This window comes from Chiloscyllium punctatum, chromosome 15 (genome assembly GCF_047496795.1).
Source record: "Chiloscyllium punctatum isolate Juve2018m chromosome 15, sChiPun1.3, whole genome shotgun sequence".
NCBI lineage: Eukaryota > Metazoa > Chordata > Chondrichthyes > Orectolobiformes > Hemiscylliidae > Chiloscyllium > Chiloscyllium punctatum.
Window position 1 is genome coordinate 102292267 of NC_092753.1, and position 25467 is coordinate 102317733.

Genomic DNA, 25467 nt, shown 5'->3' on the forward strand with positions numbered 1-25467 from the left:
ACCAAAAAAACAGTCACACTGGGGAAAACAACAGTCACACTGGGCCAAACGACAGCAACACTGGGCCAAACGACAGCAACACTGGGCCAAACGACAGTCACACTGGGCTAAACGACAGTCACACTGGGCCAAACGACAGACACACTGGGCCAAACAACAGCCTCACTGGACCAAAAAAACAGTCACACTGGGCAAAACAACAGTCACACTGGGCCAAACGACAGCAACACTGGGCCAAACGACAGCAACACTGGGCCAAACGACTGTCACACTGGGCCAAACGACAGCAACACTGGGCCAAACGACAGCAACACTGGGCCAAACGACAGCAACACTGGGCCAAACGACAGTCACACTGGGCCAAACGACAGCAACACTGGGCCAAACGACAGCCTCACTGGGCCAAACGACAGCAACACTGGGCCAAACGACAGCCTCACTGGGCCAAACGACAGTCACACTGGACCAAACAACAGTCACACTGGGCCAAACAACAGCCTCACTGGACCAAACGACAGCCATGTCATGCTGAAAGATCACAATGCCAGCCAAGAGGATGCCTCACTAGGCCGAGGGGACACCTCACTAGGTCGAAGGGACCCCTCACCAGGCCGAGGGGACACCTCACCAGGTCGAGGGGACACCTCACCAGGTCGAGAGGACACCTCACCAGGTCGAGGGGACACCTCACCAGGTCGAGAGGACACCTCACCAGGCCGAGGGGACACCTCACCAGGCCGAGGGGACACCTCACTAGGCCGAGGGGACACCTCACCAGGCCGAGGGGACACCTCACCAGGCCGAGGGGACACCTCACTAGGCCGAGGGGACACCTCACTAGGCCGAGGGGACACCTCACGAGGTCGAGGGGACTCGTCACCAGGTGGAGGGGACTCCTCACCAGGCCGAGAGGACACCTCACCAGGCCGAGGGGACACCTCACCAGGCCGAGGGGACACCTCACCAGGTCGAGAGGACACCTCACTAGGCCGAGGGGACACCTCACTAGGCCGAGGGGACACCTCACTAGGCCGAGGGGACACCTCACGAGGTCGAGGGGACACCTCACTAGGCCGAGGGGACACCTCACCAGGTCGAGGGAATTCCTCACCAGGTCGAGAGGATTACTTGCCTGGATTGCTTTTAACTTCTTCATTCGGTCTCCCACATTGGACCCTGTCAAAGACCTTCCTGAAATCCATAGAAATGGCACCAACTGCACTATCCTCTTTCACACACATAGTCACCTCCAAACAAATGCAGCCAAATATCTTAGGCATGACCTTCCTCTGACAAAGTCACACTGAGAATCCTTGATCAAACCTTGCCTCTCCAAGTGGGGATTAATTCTCTCCTTTAGAATTTTCTCCAGTAGTTTTCCCACCACTGACATTAGACTTACTTACCTGTAATCCTCTGGTTTATATTTACATTTCATGCAAAATGAAACTCCATTAACTGTCCTCCAGTTTTGAGGCACCTCCCCTGTAGCCAGAGAGGAATTATAGGCCCGATAATTTCCCCTTTCATCTCCCACAGCAGTCTGGGATGTCATTCATCATGACCTGGGGATTTGTCCATTTTTAAGCCCACCAAAGCCTCCGATAACCTCTCACTCCCTAGGTCAATCTGCTCAAGATACAGTTTGTCATGCTGAATTCTGTACCAAAAACCTCGTTCCCCTGTGTGGAGATAGAAGTTAAGCACTCATTTAACACTCCATCAAGTCCTTGACAAACAAATTTCCCTCTTGGTCCCTAATGGGTCCCAGCCTTTCCCTGGTTCTCCTCTTCCCCTTGGTACACTTGGAGAATATCTTGGGATTCTCCTTCATCTTGCCCACCAGTGTTTTCTCATGCCTCCTCTTTGCTCACCTAATTGCTTTCTTAAGTTCCTTCTCGCACTTTCTACACTCTGGTTAGCCTCCATTGATTTGCTCCCTTCATTTTTCTTTTCCCTTATTGACTCACAAATATTCCTCGACACTGATAACTTTCTAGGCTTGCTGCTCCTACATTTCACCCTAAAATGAACGTGTTGGGCCTGTACTGTTTCCATTCCCTTTTTGAATGTTATGGAGTAGACTTACCCTCAATTTGCTATTGCCAGTCTATTTTGGCCAGATCCTGTGTTATTTTAATAAAACCTTCATTATCCCCCATCCAAAATCCTTTTTTTGCACACCATATATTTCCTCTTCTATAACAAACTTAAAAAAACACTGGTTCTGAGGAAGAGTCACTTGACCCAAAACGTTAACTCTGATTTCTCTCCACAGATGCTGTTAGACCGACTGAACATATCCAGCAATGTCTGTTTTTGTCTCTGATTTACAGCATCCACAGTTCGTTTGGTTTAAATACAACATTTGTTTTGTGGTCACCATCACTAAAATGCTCCCCAAGTGTTACCTTGAACTCCTATCTGCCTTCATTCCCCAGAATTAGGTCCAGCACTGCACAGTCCCCTGTTTGACCTTCCACATGTTGATATAAAAAATTCTTCTGAGTATGTTTCCTGCCCCATTTAATCTCTTCATCCTCTGACTATCCTAATTAATGCTGGGGAAGTTGAAGTTACACTATCATTGTATTTATATACCCAGGTGAATTGTCTGGCGATTGTCTGGTGGTCTGTAATACACTCCGAACAGTCTGAATGTCCCCTAATCATTCCGAATTGTACCCGCAAAGCCTCATTTGGAAACCCCTCCAAGATTTCATCCCTCCTTACTGACGTAACTGACTTCTGAATTAATAATGTTAAAGATCACATAATACCAGGTTATAGCCCAACCTGTTAGATTTTTCACTTTTTAACTTTCTCCATCCCAGATCGGCACCTCCACATCTTAATTAATAATTAATAATGTGACACCACCTCTTTTACACCGTGCCCTGTCCTGTCCTGCAAGATAATCCTCTACCCCAGAATGTTGAGTTGCCAGCCTTGCCTGTCCCTTAACCATGCCTCTGTGATGGCAACAACATCACGATTCTACATCAATCCATGCCCTTAATTTATCTGTCTTACTTATAATGCTCTTAACCTTAAGGTAGAAGTCATCAGCATATCTGAATTCCCTTCCACTTGAACAGTCCCACCTTCCTCAGAAATGGTCCTCGTGATCCAGGGATTCAGTAACATCTTCACTCTGGTACCGGGAAGGCAAGTCTGTGATTGCAGGAACATTTATCTGCTTCCCTCCCTATCAAGTCACCTACCACTATTTCTCTTGGATTCTTGCTCCTTCTGCCTTGTATAACTGAGCTGCTGTTACTGCTGCATTCCCCGGTGGAACCCTCAGTCATTTGTTGTCATTTTTCAACACAAAGAAACTGGGATAGCCTCTGGATACAGCTCTGTGCCTCCAGTCAAACTCAATGGGGAGACAATGGTCTCGTGGTATTATCAATAGACTGCTGATCGATAAACTCAGCTAATGTTCTGGGGACCCAAGTTCAAATCCTGCCACAGCAGATGGTGGAATTAAAATTCAACAGAGAATCTGGAATTAAGAATCTGTCAGTTGTCAGGAAAAGCCATCTGCTTCAGTAATATCCTTTAGGGAAGGAAACGCCATCTTTACCTGGTCTGGCCTACATGTGACTCCAGACCCACAACAATGTGGTTGACTCTTAACTGCCTGATGGGTATTAAATACTGGCCCAGCCAGTGACACCCCCATGTCCCATGAGTGAACTAAAGAAAGTTCCGAGACTGGGCTCTCTGGCAGCATTTCCTTCAGATGTGGTCATCCAGAAGCACCTTCAGAACTCCCCTGTGCTGTAGATGGTTCAACACACTGGCTCGGGCTCCCCAGCTCTATTCAGTTCACTTAAAGAACATTACAGTTAAGACTACAGGTCGTTTTGCTATCCATTTAAGAAAGAGTTGGATAGAGCTCTCGAGGATAGTGGAATCAAGTGTTATGGAGATAAGGCAAGAACAGGATACTGATTAAGGATGATCAGCCATGACCATAATGAATGGTGGTGCAGGCTCGAAGGGCAGAATGGCCTACTCCTGCACCTATTGTCTATTGTCTATTATCTATAACATGACAGTTGTGTCCCTCTGCAGCCTTGTGCTACAGAAAATCACGCTGTCGAAGGTCGCTAATAGAAAATCACTCTATCCATTCAGTAGAAAGTTTGTGTTCTCCAAACAACGCCCACAATTTGTCAATCACATTATAAACAATTTATCCTGATGAAACGCACGCTATAGCATAAGGACTTGTATAGCAAAGAAAGAGATAAACTCTTAACCAGCAGACTGAAATGCAAAAAGCTTGAACAAATTATAAAAACAAACAAAAAAAGTCTCATAAAATAACAGAGAATACTACAACAGTGAGAAAAGGTAAAAAGAGAAAACCTCACCAACCAATCACTTCCCTGTTGTGTCACTCGAATGTATTACCTCATTGTGACAGGGCTCCTTTCCCTAGAGTGGAGCAAGAACCAAATCCCCAAAGGGCAAGATGGGCAAGTGCAAAACCAAATACAAACAAGTACCTTCTTCCCCAGCCACCTAACTCCTGACTGACCAAACTCTCGAGACTATCTATACAGAGGGTGTTGGCTTCTCCACCAGAACTAACAGAAAATTGTTCAGCCTTACTCATCTGAGATTGAAAGGACCTTTAAATACATGCTAGAGAGTTGCTCCACACTAACAATGTCAGACTAACATTTCATACTGGAAACCCCCTTCAATGGGGAATGAGTGTTCTCTTTCATTCACCTGTAGAGAGTTTGGTTGGGCTCTCAGCATCAGAGAGACAAATGTCACTGTCCAACATGGTGTAAAACTGCCATCTCTCAGCATTGACAATATGATGGACAGGTTCTTGAGCATCAAGGAGATCAAGGGTTACGGGGAGAAAGCAGGAATATAAGGTTGAGAAACTTATCAGCCATGATAGATTGGTGGAGCAGGCTTAATGGGCTGAATGGCCTAATATTTGCTCCTATGTCTTATGGTCTGATGGTCTTATATTGCAGGGATTTGACGCGATGTTGGTGTTGCTGGTTGTGCCAGGATTTGTTGCCTGTTCCTAATTGAGAAGATGGTGATGAGCTGCCTTCTTGAGTCACTGCAGTTCATGTGCTGTAGGGTGACCCACAATGCCTTTTGTGAGGGAATTCCAGAACTTAGACCCAGCAACAGTGAAGAAACAGTGATATATTTCCATGTCAGGATGGTGAGTAACTTGGTGGGGAATTGATGGGAGTGGTATTCCCATGTCTCTGCTGTCCTTGTCTTTCTAGATGGAAGTGGTCAAGAGTTTGCAAAGCACTATCTAAGGAGCCTTGGTGAGTTTCGGCAGTGCAGCTGCAGATGGCACACACTGCTGCTATTGAGCAGAATGTATTGAGTGGAATGGCATTGAGTGTGTGTGTGTTTGGCACTGACATGGTGGCTTGAAGACATTGTTCCTGTCTGTACTGTTCGACATTTAATGAATGCTATTTGCCACTTTTCATCCCAAGCCTGGACATTGTCCAGGTCTGTCTGAGTTTGGACATGGACTGCTTCAGTATCTGAGAAGTTGCGGTGATTTAAACCTTATTAAAGTAAGACGGTCAAGATCTGGCAAATGGAAAGGGTTTTGTAGAAAAATTAGAAATTGGCCACTTTTGCAGGAAGAATAAAAAAGAAACATATAATCGAAATACTGAGAGATTGCAGAGTTCTGAGATGCAGAGGAATATGAATGCCCTTAGGTATGAGTCACACAAGGTTAGAATGTAAGAACTAGTCAAGCCCAAAAATGGTATAATTTATGGCAGGAGGAATTAAATTCAAAAGTAGAGAGGAATATGTCAGTTGTACAGGGCACAGGTGAGACCACATCTAGAATAGAGTGGACAGTATTGGCTTCCTTAGGTAAGGAAGGAAGTAAATGCATTGGAGACTGTTCAGAAAAGATTGACCAGAAAAATACGTGAATGAGTGGACTGTCTTACAAGGAAAGATTGGATCGGCTAGACTTGTAACTGCTGGAATGTTAGAAGACCAGGAGGTGACTTGGTTGAAACATTCAGGGTTCGGAGGAGTCTCAACCGAGTGGAATTGAGGAGGATGTTTCCTCATATGGGAGGATCTGAAGGTGGGGCGTGGGTCACTGTTTAAAAATCAAGTATCGCTAATTTATAACAGGGATGAAGCAAAGTTTCTTTTCCTTGGAGAGTTAAACTCTCTTCCTGAAAAGCTGGTGGAAGTGGTGCTCCTCAATATGATTTAAGTCGGGGTGGATCGATTCTTGTTAAGCAAAGGGGTGAAAGCTTGTCAGGGGGAGGCAGAAACGTACATTGGAAATAACTAGCAGATGGCCCCTGATTTTATTGAATGATGGAACAGATTTGAGGGGCTGAATGGTTTACACTTGCTCCATGTTAACGTATTTGTAAATGTTCCTATTCATGAAGGGATTAAGAACAAGAAGGCAAAGATCTAGTGAAAGATGCAGAAGTGATTTGAGGACAATCTTTCTCATTCAGCAGGTGATTGGGGTCAGTAATACAGCTTGCATAGTAAATGGAGTAAACAAGGATGAGAAACATTACTGCAAATCAAAGTCAAAACTACACACAATTGTCCAAGTCCAGTCTAAACAATCTTTGATACAACTGAACTAATTCTTCACTACTGTTATGAAGTTGAAGGTGTGTACTGTACCCTTAAGAGACAGGGAATGCTTTTCTGATGTGACAGCTTACAAGCCCCTGTGGATATGACTAGATGGCAGTCCCAGAGTGTACTGGAAAGTTGAAAATGTATAACATTTGGCTGTGAAATGGATACCTGAGTTTTGGTTGCTGTTTTGACAACAATTCAAATTTAACCAATTAGTTTAAATTATGCGCCAGGATACTAAAACCTAATCGCGTTTGAATTTATTGTTTTGCCAACATTGAACCAATGAGATGATCCAATGTTGGGGATTTTAAAAATGTAGGCATTTTGAAAATTAGACAGAGCAACTGCCATCAGCACAGATCCAACAAATTAGGAAACACTCTCCATCAGAGGTACCTTTTCATATGAAACATGTTCACAGTAAAAAGAAAGATGACTCAGGGAGATCTTCAGCCAGAAGAGTGAAGTCACAGAGATGACAGCTTGATGTAATTTTGATAAATGTCATATTGGAACAGCATGTTGTTATAGAGTTGGAGGCAGGTAATAAGCAGTTAAGAGAAAGGGCAGCTTAGAGTTGTTAAAAGTTGTTCTTTAATGTTCACTTTTAGAGTTAAAGAATAAATTGATATTACTTTCTTTAAATAGTGGAATTTGGGAGTTCTCTGTCACTCATATTTTAGTAGATTATGAGGACAGGTGAGCTTTTCTGGGTGTTTGGTTTAATTGACAGAGGGTTCACTACCTTGCCATAACCCTACTCCTGTACAAATATCCCTCACAATAAAGGCTAACAATCTATTACTCTTCCGAATAGCTTGCTGCACCCGCATGTCAACTTTCAGCAAATTATCAACAAGGGCATCTACGTCCTTTGTATATCTACACTTCCCAACTCCTTACCAACTAATAACTACTCTGCACATCTGTGGGAGCTTTACATTTTTCCACATTATATTCCATCTGTCACACTCTTGCCCATTCACTAAACCTGTCCAAATCCTCCAAAGTCACTTTATATTGTCCTCAGACTAAACATTCTTGCTTAGCTTTGTGTTATCTACAAAGTTTGGAAATATTACATTTGGTCCCCACTTCCCAATTATTTCTATAAGCTGGGGTCCAGGTATTGACCTTTGGAATGCCACACTGGTCTCTATGTTTTGTCTATTCCCCACTCAGTTATCCATGCCAGTCCATTCCCTCTTTCAAACATGCTTTCATTTTTCTAACCAGTCTCCTGCGGGATCTTTATCAAGAACCTTCAGAAAATTTACGTTTTCAAGGTCCAGCAACTCTTCTTCATCAATTTTATTCACAATGTCTTCAAAAAACTCCCAAAACATTCAACAAACTTGATTTTGCACTTCCAAATTCCTGCTGACTGTACTGAGTCATATCGTTATCAACTAGGTATTTTCTAAACCATCCTTTATGATAGCTTCCAACATTTTTCCCAACTTCTAATGTAAGGCTAACAGATCAGTGGTATTCTGTTTTCTCTCATTTCCTTCTTAAATATTGGAGAGACATTTTCTACTTTACAATCTCAGGAATCATTCCAGATCCATAGAATTCTGGACTCTGATCGCTAATGCTTTGAACATGTCTTGAGTAGACAGGCAGGAGGCTGGAAGAACACAGCTTCCTGATGAAGGGGTTTTGCCCAAAACATCAATTTTCCTGCTCCTCGAATGCTGCCTGACCTGCTGTGTTTTTCCAGCACCACACACACGACTCTAATCTCCAGCATCTGCAGTCCTCACTTTCTCCTGGAAGAATACCAAGCCTGGCAGCATCAGGAGGTAGAGACGTCAACATTCCGAGTGTAACCCTTCATCAGAACTGGTGGTAGGTGTGGATCTTGAACATCTCTTGAGTCACTTCATTCAACACTTTGAGATATAAGCCAACGGGTTCTTTGAACTAACACCTTTCAGCCCCAATAATTTCTCCAAAGAACAGTACAGAATAGACTGGCAATTTATTGTCACATGTATATTTTACAAACAAAACATGGTGAAACGTTTTATAAGTTGCCATAGTGCAGCACCTAAATTAATAACACAAGTCATAAATAAGATGAAAACAATGTAGGAGATCAATACAGTAGAGCAGCCGGCCTCTTGGCTCACCAAGCCGGAGCCAACACATGACACCTTTTGGAACTTAAATCTTTTTGTCTCTACGTGATTCCCTGCCTATTCACATTTTTCAAGATGTCCTTAAACATTGCTATTTCATCTCTTCTACCACTTCCTCTAGCATTCCAAGTATTTAACCACCCTGTGTAAAAAAACACGTCTCTCTCATCTCCTTTAAATTTTCCCCATGATCTTTAATCTTTGTCCCTTAACATGGAGGTGTCAGTGTTGGACTGGGGTATACAAAATTAAAAATCACACAACACCAGACTATACTCCAACAGGTTTATATGGAAGCACTAGCTTTTGGAGCGCTGATCCTCCATCAGGTGGTTGTGGAGAATAAGATCATGCTCACAAAATTCTGTGATCATGATCTTAACCTCCATAACCACCTGATGGAGGAGCAGTGCTCCAAAAGCTAGTGCTTCCAAATAAACCTGCTGGACTATGACCTGGAATTGTGTGATTTTTAACTGTGTCCCTTAGTAATTAACATTTCTACACTGGAGAAAAACCTTCAAATATCCATGCCTCTTAATTTTGTAAACCTCTATCAGGCTGCCCCTCAGCCTCCGAAGTTCAAGTGAAACAATCCAAGTTTTTCCAATTGCTCCTCACAGCTAATACCAGACAATATTCTGGTTAACCTTTTCTGTACCTTCTCTACAAAGGGATAGCACAGTCGCACAGTACGTAGCACAACTGCCTCCCATCACAAGGGACCTAGGTTTGTTTCCAGCCTCGATTCACTGTCTGTGTGGAGTTTGCACATTCTCCCCATGTCTGCATGAGTGTCGGGACTCCTTCCCTCGATGTTACCTCCTTAACCCCACGCCATTTCCAAAATCTGAGCAATGTCTCCTCCAGACAAAAATAGAATGATGTTTGCACACAGTTCATGGGCTGGATCTGATCTTTGTCATGAGTTGTGATGGATGTTGGTGATTCCTTTAGAACCAGGAGTTATACAATAGGTAGACTAATGGTAAATCTGAACAGAACCACATTATTGACAATGCTCACATCACCAAGTCAGTTCGGAACTGCTCCACAAGCTCTATCCTCAAGGTCACCTGACCAGTTCTCTTAAAGGGGCAGCACCCCAACTACATGCAAAACAGTCCATTTTTTTAAAAATGTGAATAAATCCTGTCCCTCAGAATCTTCTCCAATAGTTTTCCTACCATTGATGTAAGGTTCACCAGGCTGTAATTTCCCAGGTTATCCTATTGCTGCTCCTAAACAAAGGAATGGGTACCCAATGAACGCAGCCCACCGATTTCTCAGCAACAAACCTAAACAAGCAGACAAAACACATCCAGAAACCCTAGCCACTCTCCCCTATGTCAAAGACATCTCGGAAATGACTGGCAGACGACTCAAAACCCTTGGCATCATGGTAGCCCACAAACCCACCAACTCACTAAAACAGCAGCTAATGAACCTGAAAGACCCTACACAGACAACAAGCAAAACTAATGTCATTTACAAAATACTGTGCAAGGACTGTAACAAACACTACATTGGACAAACAGGCAGAAAACACCAGCTAGCCACAAAACGACATGACCTTCTCTCACTAGTATCCTCACATACAGATGAGGAAGGACACCACTTCGACTGGGACAACACATCCATCCTAGGGCAAGCCAAACAGAGACATGGACGAGAATTCCGAGAAGCATGGCATTCCAACCGGAACTCTATCAACAAACACATCGAGTTAGACCCCATCTACCACCCCCTGAGAAAAGGAACCGGAAATGACATCACCAACCCAAAGAAACCCAAACATATAAATAGAAAGCAGCAATCATGTACACTGCTTTGCCTGAGGCCCACTGAAGATGTTACCTAGTAGGGTGACAAAACGTCTGAAAATGAACCTTCCAGCTCAGCGAGCAAACCTACATCCAGAACCTCAATCTAAGCTCCAAATCTTCTGAAATCTTGCTAAAGAAACTAATTGGCCATTCTCCAATACAGTTTTCTTGCTAATACTAATTTTCTTCAACTCCGCATTCTCACTAACCACGACGATCTCAGTTCTGAGAAATTTCTGATATCATCCTGAGTGAGAACAAACATAGAATAATAATTTAGCTTTTCCAACAATTCTCTGTCCTCTATTATAAATTTTCCTGACTCTGCCTTTAATGGACCCACATTGATTTTAAAAAAGTGTCTAATTTTCAGGTACCTATGAAGACTTTAACAGCCCTTGTGTTTTTGTTTCTTGACAGATTAACTTCACTTTCTACACTCTCTTTCCATACTTGTATCCTGGCATTCCTTGTTGTATTTGAGATATGTCCCAGTCCTCAGATTTAATGCTATTTCTTGCAACTTTATTGATACTGTCTTTCAATGTTATACACTAAAAGTAACAAACAGTCAGGGGTCACCCCAACATTATTTAGGAGAGGGCTATGTCTGATGTTTAGGGATTAAAGGTTTTGAGTTAGCATCAGAGAGATGGTAGATTCAGTAAATAATCATTCTGCGTCAAACTAGGTAACAAATCTTAACATTTCAGTTTGTGTCCCTTCCAAATCACGCCTTTTTGGAGTAGATGAGGTTAGCTTCCTAGACCTTCCCTGCTAACACTCCTTCCTGTTTCTTGAGCTTCCTACTGTGTGGACATTCTGTACCTTGGATGGATGGATACACTGTCATGTAGAGCAGCAGCCACCGCAAAACCGACACAATGGTTTCTGTGCCACCCATAATCAGGTCAGTGGTGCAGGCAACCAAGTTGTTCAGAGTGAAGGTGGAATTTTCATCACCACTCTTCTGCCAAAAGAAACCAGAGGCAATTAGAACCACAGAATAGGAAAAGTACTTCGGAATTAGCTCCATAATTTGTTGAAAAGGCACTGGGAAAAATTTGAGGAGGTAACTCCATTTTTCACATTGGACAGGATGGTCCCTACCCATAGCCATGGTACCCATCCCATTACCTTGATACCCACCTAAAACCATTATCCATCCTTTTACCATGGACCCATCCCATTACCATGTTAACGATTCTTGTTATAATGGTACTGCATTTGGCATGTACAATGGGCTCACACTGGAAGAGTCCAATCACATGACATAACTTGCTACTTTGCGGAGGAAACAGCTCAGTCTAACCTTGCCGTCTGTAGAGTAAAGATCTCCTTTATAAAACTCTTGCTGTTGTTTAATACTTCTGCCTCCTGCACCTTCTTGAAATGTAACAGGTACCGATTCTGTTACCATGGTGGAGAAAGCAGATTTAACATTTTAATCCCAACATGACTCTTGTTCAGAAATGAAGTAGGCTGGAAAAGTTTGGACAAAGCGGGAGGAAAAGGCAGTGGAGCAGATTGTAAAGGTGACCAGGGCGAAAGGCAGGGTGTTAATGGTAGTACAAGATGAATACACCACATACATCTGTTTTCAAACCAGACATTCTGCATGTAACCTTATTGTCTTTGAGATGTTCCTGCTATTGAGAAAAATGCAAACTCTGACATTGTCTCTGAGCTGACTGACCTAACACGCTCTGACATTGACTCTTAGGTGGCTGACCGACACACTCAGATTCTGGATTAGTGGCGCTGGAAGTGCATAGCAGTTCAGGCAGCATCCAAGTAGCTTCGAAATCGGCGTTTCGGGCAAAAGCCCTTCATCAGGAATAAAGTCAGTGAGCCTGAAGCATGGAGAGATAAGCTAGAGGAGGGTGGGGGTGGGGAGAAAGTAGCATAGAGTACAATAGGTGAGTGGGGGAGGGGATGAAGGTGATAGGTCAAGGAGGAGAGGGTGGAGTGGATAGGTGGAAAAGAAGATAGGCAGGTAGGACAAGTCCAGACAAGTCATGGGGACAGTTACTGAGCTGGAAGTTTAGAACTAGGGTGAGGTGGGGGAAGGGGAAATGAGGAAACTGTTGAAGTCCACATTGATGCCCTGGGGTTGAAGTGTTCCAAGGCGGAAGATGAGGCATTCTTCCTCCAGGCGTCTGGTGGTGAGGGAGCGGCGGTGAAGGAGGCCCAGGACCTGCATGTCCTCGGCAGAGTGGGAGGGGGAGTTGAAATGTTGGGCCACGGGGCGGTTTGGTTGATTGGTGCGGGTGTCTCGGAGATGTTCCCTAAAGCGCTCTGCTAGGAGGTGCCCAGTCTCCCCAATGTAGAGGAGACCGCATCGGGAGCAACGGATACAATAAATGATATTAGTGGATGTGCAAGTAAAACTTTGATGGATGTGGAAGGCTCCTTTAGGACCTTGGATAGAGGTGAGGGAGGAGATGTGGGAGCAGGTTTTACAGTTCCTGCGGTGGCAGGGGAAAGTGCCAGGATTGGAGAGTGGGTTGTAGGGGGCGTGGACCTGACCAGGTAGTCGCGGAGGGAACGGTCTTTGTGGAAAGCAGAAAGGGGTGAGGAGGGAAATATATCCCTGGTGGTGGGGTCTGTTTGGAGTGGCGGAAATGTTGGCGGATGATTTGGTTTATGCGAAGGTTGGTAGGGTGGAAGGTGAGCACCAGGGGCGTTCTGTCCTTGTTACGGTTGGACGGGTGGGGTCTGAGGGCGGAGGTGCGGGATGTGGACGAGATGCGTTGGAGCGCATTTTTAACCATGTGGGAAGGGAAATTGCGGTCTCTAAAGAAGGAGGCCATCTGGTGTGTTCTGTGGTGGAACTGGTCCTCCTGGGATCAGATACGGCGGAGGCGGAGAAATTGGGAATACGGGATGGCATTTTTGCAAGAGGTCGGGTGGGAAGAGGTGTAATCCAGGTAGCTGTGGGAGTCGGTGGGTTTGTAAAAAATGTCAGTGTCAAGTCGGTCGTCACTAATGGAGATGGAGAGGTCCAGGAAGGGGAGGGAGGCGTCAGAGATGGTCCAGGTAAATGTAAGGTCAGGGTGGAATGTGTTGGTGAAGTTGATGAATTGCTCAACCTCCTCGCGGGAGCACGAGGTGACGCCAATGCAGTCATCAATGTAGCGGAGGAAGAGGTGGGGAGTGGTGCCGGTGTAATTACGGAAGATCAACTGCTCTACGTAGCCAACAAAGAGACAGGCATAGCTGGGGCCCATACATGTGCCCATGGCTACCCCTTTGGTCTGGAGGAAGTGGGAGGATTCAACGGAGAAATTGTTAAGGGTGAGGACCAGTTCGGCCAAACGAATGAGAGTGTCAGTGGAAGGGTACTGTTGGGGACGTCTGGAGACGAAAAAACGGAGGGCTTGGAGGTCCTGGTCATGGCGGATGGAGGTGTAGAGGGATTGGATATCCATGGTGAAGATAAGGCGTTGGGGGCCAGGGAAACGGAAGTCTTGGAGGAGGTGGAGGGCGTGGGTGGTGTCTCGAATGTATGTGGTGAGTTCCTGGACTAGGGGGGATAGGACAGTGTCGAGGTAGGTAAAGATGAGTTCAGTGGAGCAGGAACATGCTTTTGGCTCTTGGCTTTTTTCACCTCCTCATACTCCCCAGGTATCTCCTCTGATAAAGATGCAAATACCTCATTAGCCCTACCTACCTAAAAAGGCTTCTACACCTTTTTCATCAAAATTAGGCAATGCTTGAGGAGATTTAAACAGTTTCTCACCAGGCCTTTGGCTGCTATGGGTTTGCTGACCCTCACTCTCTTCCTCACTGAGCTGACCTTCAGCCTTCATCTTCATCCTTTAAGCTGACTTAGTGCCAATTTCTGAAGTTCAAACTCCGTCTATTTCTTCCTTTACTTTCTCTCCTTTTCTCTCCCTCTTTCTCTCTCTCTTCTCTCTCTCTTTGTCTTTGTTCTGCTAAAACCATTCATTCTTTTTCTCTTTCCTCTGCTTTTAATTGTAATTTCTTGTCTTTTGCCTCGAACTCAAGCTGCTTCATTTTCAACTGCGTTTTAGCCATCTCCAAAGATTCTGATGGTGTTTCCAGAAAATTTAAATGCTGAGCTACTGCAGTAATTATCTCTCCTTTCATCACAGAAGGAGGCAGCTCCGATTCCAGCCTGTCAGCTCATTCCACATCTCCGGGGACAGCCTCCAGACAAACAAGCACTACAAACACACAGACTCCCATAACTATCTGGATTACATCTCCTACCACCCAGCAGCCTCCATCCCATTCTCCCAATTCCTCTGCCTCTACTGCATCTGCTCGGATGAGGAGACATTCCACTTGCGAGCACCCCAGATGTCCACCTATTTTGAACAACGCGCTTTTCCTCCCTCTGTCATCCAGACAGCTCCACGCTGCACCATCTCCATTCCCCATTCCCCATTCCACAGCTCGAAACCCCCTCCTCCAAACAAAATAAAGACAGAGTTCCCCTTGTCCTCACCGACCACTCCACCAGCCTCTGTATCCAATGCATCCACCAGCTCCAACTAGACCCCACCACCAAGAATATCTTCCCTTCCCCCCCCCCCCCCGTCTTCCCCAAAGACCACTCCCTCCGACAGTTCTTGGTTTGTGCCACTCTCCTCACGGACTCCCCCCCCCCCCCCCCCACAGAACCCCATGGTACCTTCCCCTGCAACTGGAAAAGCTGCAAAACCTGCCAGTATCACCCCCCCCCCAACCTCCCCATCACCTCCATCCAGGGCCCAAACAGTCCTTCCAGATGAGACAGATGTTTTCCTCCTCTCTCTACAAGAATCTCAGGGAGTCCCTCTCCCACTGCAACTCCCAGGTCATTTCCTCTGCTCTGAAGCTCTTCAACCATGTTGTGAAACAAACTTGGTACCACAGCCACATTTGCTTACTCTGTGCTACTCTCTCCCCACCCCCACCCTCCTCTAGCTTATCTCTCCATGCTTCAGGCTCACTGCCTTTATTCCTGATGAAGGGCTTTTGCCCGAAACGTTGATTTCGCTGCTCGTTGGATGCTGCCTGAACTGCTGTGCTCTTCCAGCACCACTAATCCAGTATACAGATGTTCACCTGCCTCTCCTCCAACCTGGTTTACTGCATCTGGTGCTCCTGGTGTGGTCTCCTCTACATCGGGGAGACCAAATGGAAACTTAGAGAATGGTTCATTGAGCATCACATCTGGTCTGCAGGGGCCAACCAGACCTCCCATCATCGCCCATTTCAATCCCCCTTCCCCTTCCCTTTCCAACATGACCATCCTTGGCCACCTCCATCGCCACAATGAACTACAGCGTAAATTGGAGGAACACCTCATCTTCCGATTGGGCAGCCTATAGCCTGGAGGGCTCAACACTGAGTTCTCAAATATCAAATAACCTCCCTCCCACCCGACTTGCTTCCCAGCCCTTCCCCCTCCCTTCCACTGCTCCCTGTCACTAACTGGATTCATGCCTCCCTTTGACCAACTAACCTAGAAAGTTAGGTAATGCTCATAGGATCTGAATTCAAATCTTGCCATGACATTGGAATTACAAGTGACTGTGAAACATCATTGATTGTTGGGGAAATATCCATCTGCTTCACTAAAGCCCTTTAAGAAAGGAAAATGCTGTCCTTACAAAAGATGGAAAATTATAGGCCAATTAGCCTAACCTCGGTTGTTGGTAAAATTCTAGAACCCATCATTCAGGATGAGGTTTCTAAATTCTTTGAAGTGCAGGGTCGGATTAGAACAAGTCAACATGGATTTACTAAGGGGAGGTCATGCCTGACAAACCTGTTGGTATTCGTTGAAGAGGTGACAAGTGGGTTAGACCAGGGAAACCCAGTGGATGTGGTCTATCTAGACTTCCAAAAGGCCTTTGATAAGGTGCCACACGGGAGGCTTCTGAGCAAGGTGAGGGCCCATGGTGTTCGAGGTGAGCTACTGGTATGGATTGAGGATTGGCTGTCTGACAGAAGGCAGAGAGTTGGGATAAAAGGTTCTTTTTCAGAATGGCAGCCGGTGACGAGCGGTGTCCCGCAGGGTTCAGTGTTGGGGCCACAGCTGTTCGCATTATATATTAATGACCTGGATGAAGGGACTGGGGGCATTCTAGCGAAGTTTGCAGATGATACGAAATTAGGTGGACAGGCAGGTAGTACTGAGGAAGTGGCGAGGCTACAGAAGGATCTAGACAGTTTGGGTGAGTGGTCCAGGAAATGGCTGATGGAATTCAACCTGAACAAATGCGAGGTCTTGCACTTTGGCAAAAAGAATAAAAGCACAGACTACTTTCTAAACGGTGAGAAAATTCGTAAAGCCAAAGTACAAAGGGATCTGGGAGTGCTAGTCAAGGATTCTCTAAAGGTCAACATGCAGGTTGAGTCTGTGATTAAGAAAGCGAATGCGATGTTGTCACTTATCTCAAGAGGGTTGGAATATAAAAACACCATTGTGCTACTGAGACTTTATAAAGCTCTGGTTAGGCCCCATTTGGCGTACTGTGTCCAGTTTTGGTCCCCACACCTCAGGAAGGACATACTGGCACTGGAACGTGTCCAGCGGAGATTCACACGGATGATCCCTGGAATGGTAGGTCTAACATATGAGGAACGACTGAGGATCCTGGGATTGTATTCATTGGAGTTTAGAATATTAAGGGGAGACTTGATAGAGACGTACAAGATAATACATGGCTTGGAAAGGGTGGATGCTAGGAAATTGTTTCCGTTAGGCGAGGAGACTAGGACCCGTGGACACAGCCTTAGAATTAGAGGGGGTAAATTCAGAACAGAAATGCGGAGACATTTCTTCAGCCAGAGAGTGGTGGGCCTGTGGAATTCATTGCCGCAGAGTGCAGTGGAGGCCGGGACGCTAAATGTCTTCAAGGCCGAGATTGATAGCTTCTTGTTGTCTCGAGGAATTAAGGGCTACGGGGAGAATGCGGGTAAGTGGAGTTGAAATGCCCATCAGCCATGATTGAATGGCGGAGTGGACTCGATGGGCCGAATGGCCTTACTTCCACTCCTATGTCTTATGGTCTTATGGTCTTACTTGGTCTGCATACAGGTAACTCCAGCCCCTAGCAATGTGGTTGATTCTTTAATATTCTCTGGGTAATTAGGGATGCCTTCATCCCATGAATGAATAAAATATCTTGCTCACTTAAAAGAAAGTTTGCTCAGAACAAGCTCCTTGTCTGATCTCTCATTTTTGAAAAGAAAGCCCTCCTGTTTGGTTCAGTGTGAAACTGATCAATCCTTTTGAAAGACTGTTGAAAGGTTTTCTGAGTGAAGCTTGTCCCTTACAGAGTCACAGAGTTATTGCAGCACAGAAAGTGGCCGTTCAGCACATCAATTCTATAGCAGTCAGGATGTCCCTGCAAGTCCTCATGATTCAAAATGGAAAAGTGTGAAGTGATCCATATTGGAAGGTGGAATTTAAACGCAGAGTACAGGGTTAAAGCAGGATTCTTGCCAATGTGGAGGAAGAGAGGGATCTTGGGGTTCACATCCATAGATCCCTCAAAGTTGCCACCCAAGTTGTTATGGTTGTTAACAAGGATATGGTGTGTTGGCTTCCATTAGCAGGGGATTATGTTTAAAAGGCGCAAGGTTATGCTGCAGCTCTATAAAGCCCTGGTTAAACCAGACTTGGAATATTGTGTTCAGTTCTGTGCGCCTCATTACAGGAAGGATGTGGAAGCTTTAGAGACGGTGCAGAGGAGATTTCCCAGGATGCTGCCTGGACTGGAGGGCATATCTTATGGAGAAAGGTTGAGGGAGCAAGGACTTTTCTCATTGGAGTGAAGAAGGATAAGGGGTGACTTGATAGAGGTGTACAAGATGTTGAGAGGTATCAATAGAGTGGATAGCCAGAGACCTTTTCCCAGGGCAGAAATGGCTTTGACAAGCAGGCATAATTTTAAAATAATTGGAGGAATGTTTAGGGGAGATGTCAGAAGTAGGTTCTTGGGGGCGGCACAGTGTTTCAGTGGTTAACACTGCTGCCTCACAGCGCCAGAGGCCCAGGTTCGATTTCAGCCTCGGGAGTCTGTCTGTGTAGAGTTTTCACTTTCTCCCCGTGTCTGTGTGGGTTTCCTCTCACAGTCCAAAGATGTGCAGGTTAGGTGAATTGGCCAGGCTAAATTGCCCATAGTGTTAGGTGCACCAGTCGTTAGTAAATCTAGGGTAGGGGAATGGGTCTGGATGGGCTACTCTGCAGAGGGTCAGTGTGGACTTGTTGGGCCAAATGGCCTGTTACCATATTGTAGGGAATGTAATATAATCTATACAGAGACTGGTGGGTGTGTGGAATGCACTGAGAGCAGTGGTAGTAGAGTCTGATACATTAGGGACATTTAAGTGACTCTTGGATAGGCACATGGAAGATAGTACAATGAATGGCATGTAGGTTAGTCTGATCTTAGAGAAGGATAAAAGGCTGGCACAACATCATTGGCCAAAGGGCCATTACTGTTCTATGTTCTGTTAGTCAACTGATCTCACATTCCAGGACATCAGAGCACTAGAATCCGGAAATTCTACACTACCCTTTTGTCTTGAAAAATAACCCATTGGTCATAGCACTTTTTTTGTTGCACTCATCCAGGCAACTGGGGAGTATTTCATCACAATCCTGACTTGTGTCTTGTAGGTAGTGGACAGGCTTTGGGCAGTCAGTTACTCGCTGAACATTCCAAGCCTCTGACCTGCTGTTGTAGCCACTGAACAGTCAGCCATAATCCCAGGGTGTTGGTAGTGGTAGTAATATAATTGAAAGTCAAAAGGTGATGGTATGATTGTTCTCTTATGTCACTGCCACAAGTCAGCTCAAGCCTGAAGATTTCACAGATGTTGGTGCATTTGAACATTCACTGCTTCAGTATATATGTAACAAAGAACAGTACTGCACATGATCATTCCTTTTGTCCCAATAGGCCTGCCTAACAGATATGCCTTTGTAAATGAGAAAGCTTTTGACTCCTGGTGGTCCATATCCCTGTCTTCCCTGCCTAATCCTGTACCTTTCAAGATGCCTCTTAAATATTGCTATTGGATTTGCTTCTCCCATCTCCTCTGATAGTATGTTCCAGGCACTTACCACTGTCTGTGTAAAAATCTGCTTCTCATGTCTCCTTTAAACTTTCCTGCTTTTACCCTAAACCTATGTTTCTTCATAATTAACATTTCTGCCCTGTGAAAAAGACTCTGACTATCCATTCTATCCAGAACTCTCATATTTTTGTAAACTTTATCAAGTCATCCCTCAGCCTTTGATATTCAAGTGAAAACAAACCAACATTGTCCAATTTCTCCTCCAAATAGCCTCCAAACCAGGCAATAAACTGGTAAACCTTTTCTCTACCCACTCTAAAGACCCCACTTCCCTATGGTTGTTGGTGACCAGACCTCCATGTAATATTCCAAATATTGCCTAAGTAAAGTTCCACACAGCTGCAACATGTCTTGCCAATTTTTATTTTCAATGCCCTGCCCAATGAAGGCAAGTATGTCATACATCTTCGTGATCACCTTAACAACCTGGGTTGTCAATTTCAGGGAACTGTGGACCTGTACACCTCGATCCCTCTGTGTTTGAGTGGAGTTGTGACTGATACTGAACATTGTGCAATTATCAGTGAACATTCCCATTTCTGACCTTATGATGGAGGGAAGGTCATTGATGAAGCCACTGAAGATCGAGGACACTACACGAAGGGATTCCTGGAGCTCAGATGACTGACCTTCAACAACAACTGCCATCTTTACATATGCCTCACATGACTCCAACCAGTGGAGAGTTTTCTCCAATTCCCATTTACTCCAGTTTTGCTCAGGCTCCTCGAAGCCACACTCAGTTAATTTCAGCCTTAACGACAAAGGCAGTCACTCTAACTTCAGGCGGGAATGAAGCCTTTTATCCATGTTTGGACCAGGGCTCTAATGAAATCAGGAGCTGAGTGACCCTGGCAAAACCCAAAGTGGGTGTCACTGAACAGGTTATTGCTGAGCAGATGTGCTTGATAGGAGTGTTGATGACATCTTCCATCAGTTTATTCATAATTGAGAGTTGATTGATGGGTCAGTAATTGGCTGGGTTGGACTTGTCCCGCCTTTTTTGTAAAGGACATGCCTGGCAATTTTCAACATGGTCAGGTAGATGCCAGTGTTGCAACTGGACAACAACAGCTTGGCTAGAGGAGTGGTAGGTTCTGGAGCACAAGTCTTCAGTGTTAATGGTGGAATGTTGTCAGGGCCTATGGCCTTTGCAGTATAAAATGCCTTTAATCATTTCTTGACATCATGTAAAGTGAACCGAATTTGCTGAAGACTGGCATCTATGAGGTCAAGCATCATTGGAACATGGCAGAACGGATCATCCACTCAGCATTTCTGGTTAAAGGTTTTTGTGAATGGTTCAGACGTGTCTTTTGCATGGGGGGGGGGGGCTGGGGTCATTTTACAGGGAATCACTGAGATACACTGATTCAAAATTCAAAACACCAATTCACCAGGTTGATGAGATGGCCTGTAATTAAGGTAAAGTCAACACTGTTTTACCAGACCCTTTGGACTGCTCTCTTATTGGATAAAAATGTGTGTTGGTAGTTTAACCTGAGGTCACCATGCCTCATGCTAGGGGAGACGTTGAGAATAAGAGTGCTTCATGGTAACTCGAGCTGGTACAGGAATTGAACCCATACTGTTGGCATCACTGTGCGTTGCTAAGTTGTTTTTCAGCTAACTGAACTAACCGATAACCCCATAGCTGTCAGGTAAAGTGATGGAGTCATACAGCACACGGTCCAACTTGTGCCAACCAGATATCCCAATTTGACCTCATCCCATTTGCTAGCACTTGGCCCATATCCCTCTAAACCCTTTCTCTTCATATTCCCATCCAAATGCCTTTAACTATTGTACCAGCCTCCACCACTTCCTCTAGCAGCTCATTCCATACATGCACCACCCCCTGCATGAAAAAGTTGCCTCTCAGGTCCTTTTTAAATCTTTCCCCTCTCATCTTATACCCATACCCTCTAGTTTTGTACTCCACCATCCTAGGAATAAGATCTTGTCTATTTACCCTACCTCATGATTTTATACACCTCAAGAAGGTCACCCCCTCAGCCTCTGACACTCCAGGGAAAAATGTCCCAGCCTGTTCAGCCTCTCCCTATAAATCAAACCCTACAGTCCTGGCAACATCCTTGTAAATCTTTTCTGCACTCTCTCAAGGGTAACAACATCCTTCCTATAGAAGGGCGACCAGAATTGTACACGGTATTCTAAAAATGGCCTCAACAATGTCCAGTACCCCAGCATGCCAACTCCTAGATTCAACGTTATGACCAATGTTTTAAGTTTTAGATTATATCAGGTTTAATATTAGAGATGCCCTTTTATACAGGTGTGGAATTTGAGGTTTTAAACTGTATCAAGGTTAATATTAGAAAAAATTCATCTGTATTTCTTTGGCCAACAAAGAATAGCTATATTGGTCTTACAGAACTTCAGCATAAATTAAAGAAATCTTCTTTTTGCTAAAAGTTTGTGTCTTGTTTTAATCAGGACAATTCACAAGTGTTACCACATTGGGATGAAAACAACTGTTAAAGTGAAACAAAGCTGCTGATTGGTTGGCAAATAGGTGTTGATTGGGAGAGGCATTGCCATGGCGATTGACTGATAGTAAATTGATTTGTTTATTTTAAACAAGGCTCAAGATGCTGCTCAGTCAAAGCAAGTAAAAGGAACAGGTCATTGGGGAGGTGGGATGATGGAAGGGAATGAGTGAGTGAGTGAGTGACAGAGTGACAGGGACAGGGACAGGGGAAAAGAACACAAGAGATGGCAGGAGGTAAACATGTGCAGGAGAGATTCCTTTCACCTGAACAGTACAGTTAAGAAATTCACTTTTAAAACATCTAAATGAATTCATTTAGTGGAATAGAAATGGCTGAGTGTACAATGTATTACTGCTGTAGCATGTGGGGTTAGGTGGCTGCTGATGTGATGATGGGACCATACTCTAGCTTATCTCTCCACGCTTCAGGCTCACTGTCTTTATTCCTGATGAAGGTCTTTTGCCCGAAACGTCGATTTCGAAGCTGTTTGGATGCTGCCTGAACTGCTGTGCTCTTCCAGCACCACTAATCCAGAATCTGGTTTCAGAAACACCACAACATCCAAGGCTACAGTTCAAGTCTGCAAACTGAGATGAGAATAGATGGATGTTTAAGGATCTGCATTGAAAAGACAGGTCAAAGCCTCTTTCCTCGCTGTAAAAACTCCACGACTCCATATCAACAAGAAAATTAAAGGGATATGGTGAAAGAGGGAGTATGGGGAGTACAAAGAGAAGTACAGGAACAGGCCCTTCGGCCCTCCAAGCCTGTGCCAATCATCATGCCATGACTAAACTAAAAACCAAGCCTTCTGCCCTTATCTGGTTCGTTTCCCCCTATTCCCTCCCTATTCATGTAATCATTCTGATGCCTCTGAAATGTAGTTAACGTGGCTGCTTCTACCACCTTTTCAGGCAGTGCTTTCCAGGCTCCGACCACTCCCTGCATGAAAAACTTTCCTTGTACAACTCCCTTAAACATCCCCCCCCCCACCCCAACCCCCACCCCCGTCCCCACCCCCCAGCTCTCACCTTGAACCTGTGTCCCCTTGTAACTGAAACTTCAACCCTGGGAAAAAACCTCTGCCTCTTGACCCTATCCATTCCTCTCATAATTTTGTAATTTTCAGGTGTTGGTGAACACTACTCCTAACTGTTTTACCTCAACCTCTGTATCTCTTTCTCTCCAGCTTCAATTAAACTTCACAACCTCATGTCAGTCACCCTTTCCATTCTCTGTTTTCTTGCCTCTGTGTTTGTGTAACTTCATAATTTTCTTTGTTTGACAAAACGAAAGACATTTAACTTGCTGATCACTGTTTCCTCACCTTCTCTATTTTATTCAAGTAGCAGTCAGTGAAATCTCTTGGAGTCTCAGGGTTTCGACTCATTTGATGATGTTTGACTTGCACTAAAAGGATCTCCACCAGTTGATCCCATTCTGCAAACAGCCTCTGATGTGCTCCTGGCATGAACTTCATCACCATTGGGATTAGGTTATACAACTGGAATTAAATAAAAAGCACATCATGTAATGTCCTTTACGACACAAACAGTCCACTCTGCCCAGTTGGCCCATGCTAGTGTTTGTGAGGTACATCAGCCTCATTCAACTCACCCTGTCACTAATCCTTTTACTTCTTATCTGTGTTAGTTTATTATTTGGATGAAGATGTTTATTTTGAATTACCCAGTGCATAACCAGTATATATCAACATAATCAGTATATAGCAGCATAACCAGTACAGAGCCACATATAAAACAGAAGCAGGAGTAGGCCATTCAGCCCTTTGAGCCTGTTCTATCATTCAAAATAATTGTAGCTGATCACCCAATTCTGTATCCTGTTCCTGCTTTCTCCCATATCCTTTGATCCCTGTAGCCTTCAAAATTACATCTAACTCCTCTTGAAAACATACAGTGTTTTGGCCTCAACCGTTTCTGTGACTGAGGATTCCATAGGCGTACCACAGTCTGGGTGAATGAATTTCTCCTCATCTCAGTCCGAAATGGCATACCTAGTCCCCTTAAAGTGTGATCCCTGGTTCTGGACTCCCTGGTCATCAGGAACATGCTTCCTGCATCAATCCTGTCTAACCCTGTTAGACTTAGAAACCTATAATATGCCCCACATTAGAACACAGAATGGATTCAAAATTGATGGTAGGAAGCAGAGGGTAATAGTGGAAGGATCCTTGTCAGACTGGAGGCCTGTGACTAGTGGAGTGCCTCAAGGGTCGGTGCTGGGCCCATTACTGTTTGTTATCTATATCAATGATTTGAATGTGAATGTACAAGGTGTGATTAGTAGGTTTGCTGATGACACTAAAATAGATGGTATCATGGACAGTGAGGAAGGTTATCAGAAATTGCAGCAGGATCTTGGTCAGGTTGGGAAGTGGGCTGAGAAATGGCAAATGGAGTTTAATATGGGGTCTTGCATTTCAGAAAGTCAAATCAAGGTAGGAGTTTCATGGTGAATGGTAGGGCCTTAAGGAGTGTAGTGGAACAGAGGGACCTTGGAGTTCAGGACCATGGTTCTCTGAAAGTGGAGCCACAGGTAGACAGGACAGTGAAGGAGGGTTTTGGCACACTGGCCTTCATCAGTCAGGGCATTGAGTATAGAAGTTGGCAAGTTATGTTGCAGTTATACAGGACATTGGAGTATTGGTTTCAGTTTTAGTCACTTCGTTATAAGAAGGATGTTATTAAACTGGAAAGAGTGCAGAAGAAATGGTCTGAGTTGTAGGGAGAGGTTAGACAAGTTAGGACATTTTTCTTTAGAGTGTAGGAGATTGAGAGGGGACCTTATAGAGGTGTATAAGATCACCACAGGTATGGATAGGGTGAATGCACTTAGTCTTTTTCCTAAAGTTGGGGAATTGAGGAGTAGAGGGCGTCAGTTTAAGGTTAGAGGGGAAAAAATAAAAGGGAACCTGAGGGGCAACGTTTTTACACATAGGGCATTATGGAGTTGGAATGAGCTGCCAACAGAAGTGGTTGAGGTGGGTCATTAACAATATTTAAAAGGCATTTGGTCAACTACATGGACAGGAAAGGTTTAGAAGGATATGGGCCAAGTGCAGGGAAATGGGGTTAGGGTGGATGGACATTTTGGTCAGTATGGACCAGTTTGGGCCAAAGGGCCTGTCTCCGTGCTGTAGGACTCTGTGACTCTGTGACTGTAGTACAGCTCAGGAACGGGCCCCTCAGCTCCTCATATGTCTGTGCT

At 44.8% G+C, this 25467-nt stretch overlaps 1 protein-coding gene across 2 annotated transcripts in view; it reads right to left on the reverse strand.

The window, feature by feature from the left end:
• The window catches only part of LOC140486532 (cytochrome P450 2J1-like), a 117853-nt gene that overhangs the window by 17909 nt on the left and 74477 nt on the right, over nt 1-25467 (reverse strand). The window contains exons 5-6 of one of the 2 annotated variants that reach the window (XM_072585801.1): nt 23564-23740; nt 11447-11588 (exon numbers count right to left, since the gene is read on the reverse strand). In XM_072585801.1, coding sequence (XP_072441902.1) covers nt 11447-11588; nt 23564-23740 — 319 coding nt within the window. The remainder of the gene's footprint in view (nt 1-11446; nt 11589-23563; nt 23741-25467) is intronic. The other variant, XM_072585802.1, reaches the window with a different exon arrangement.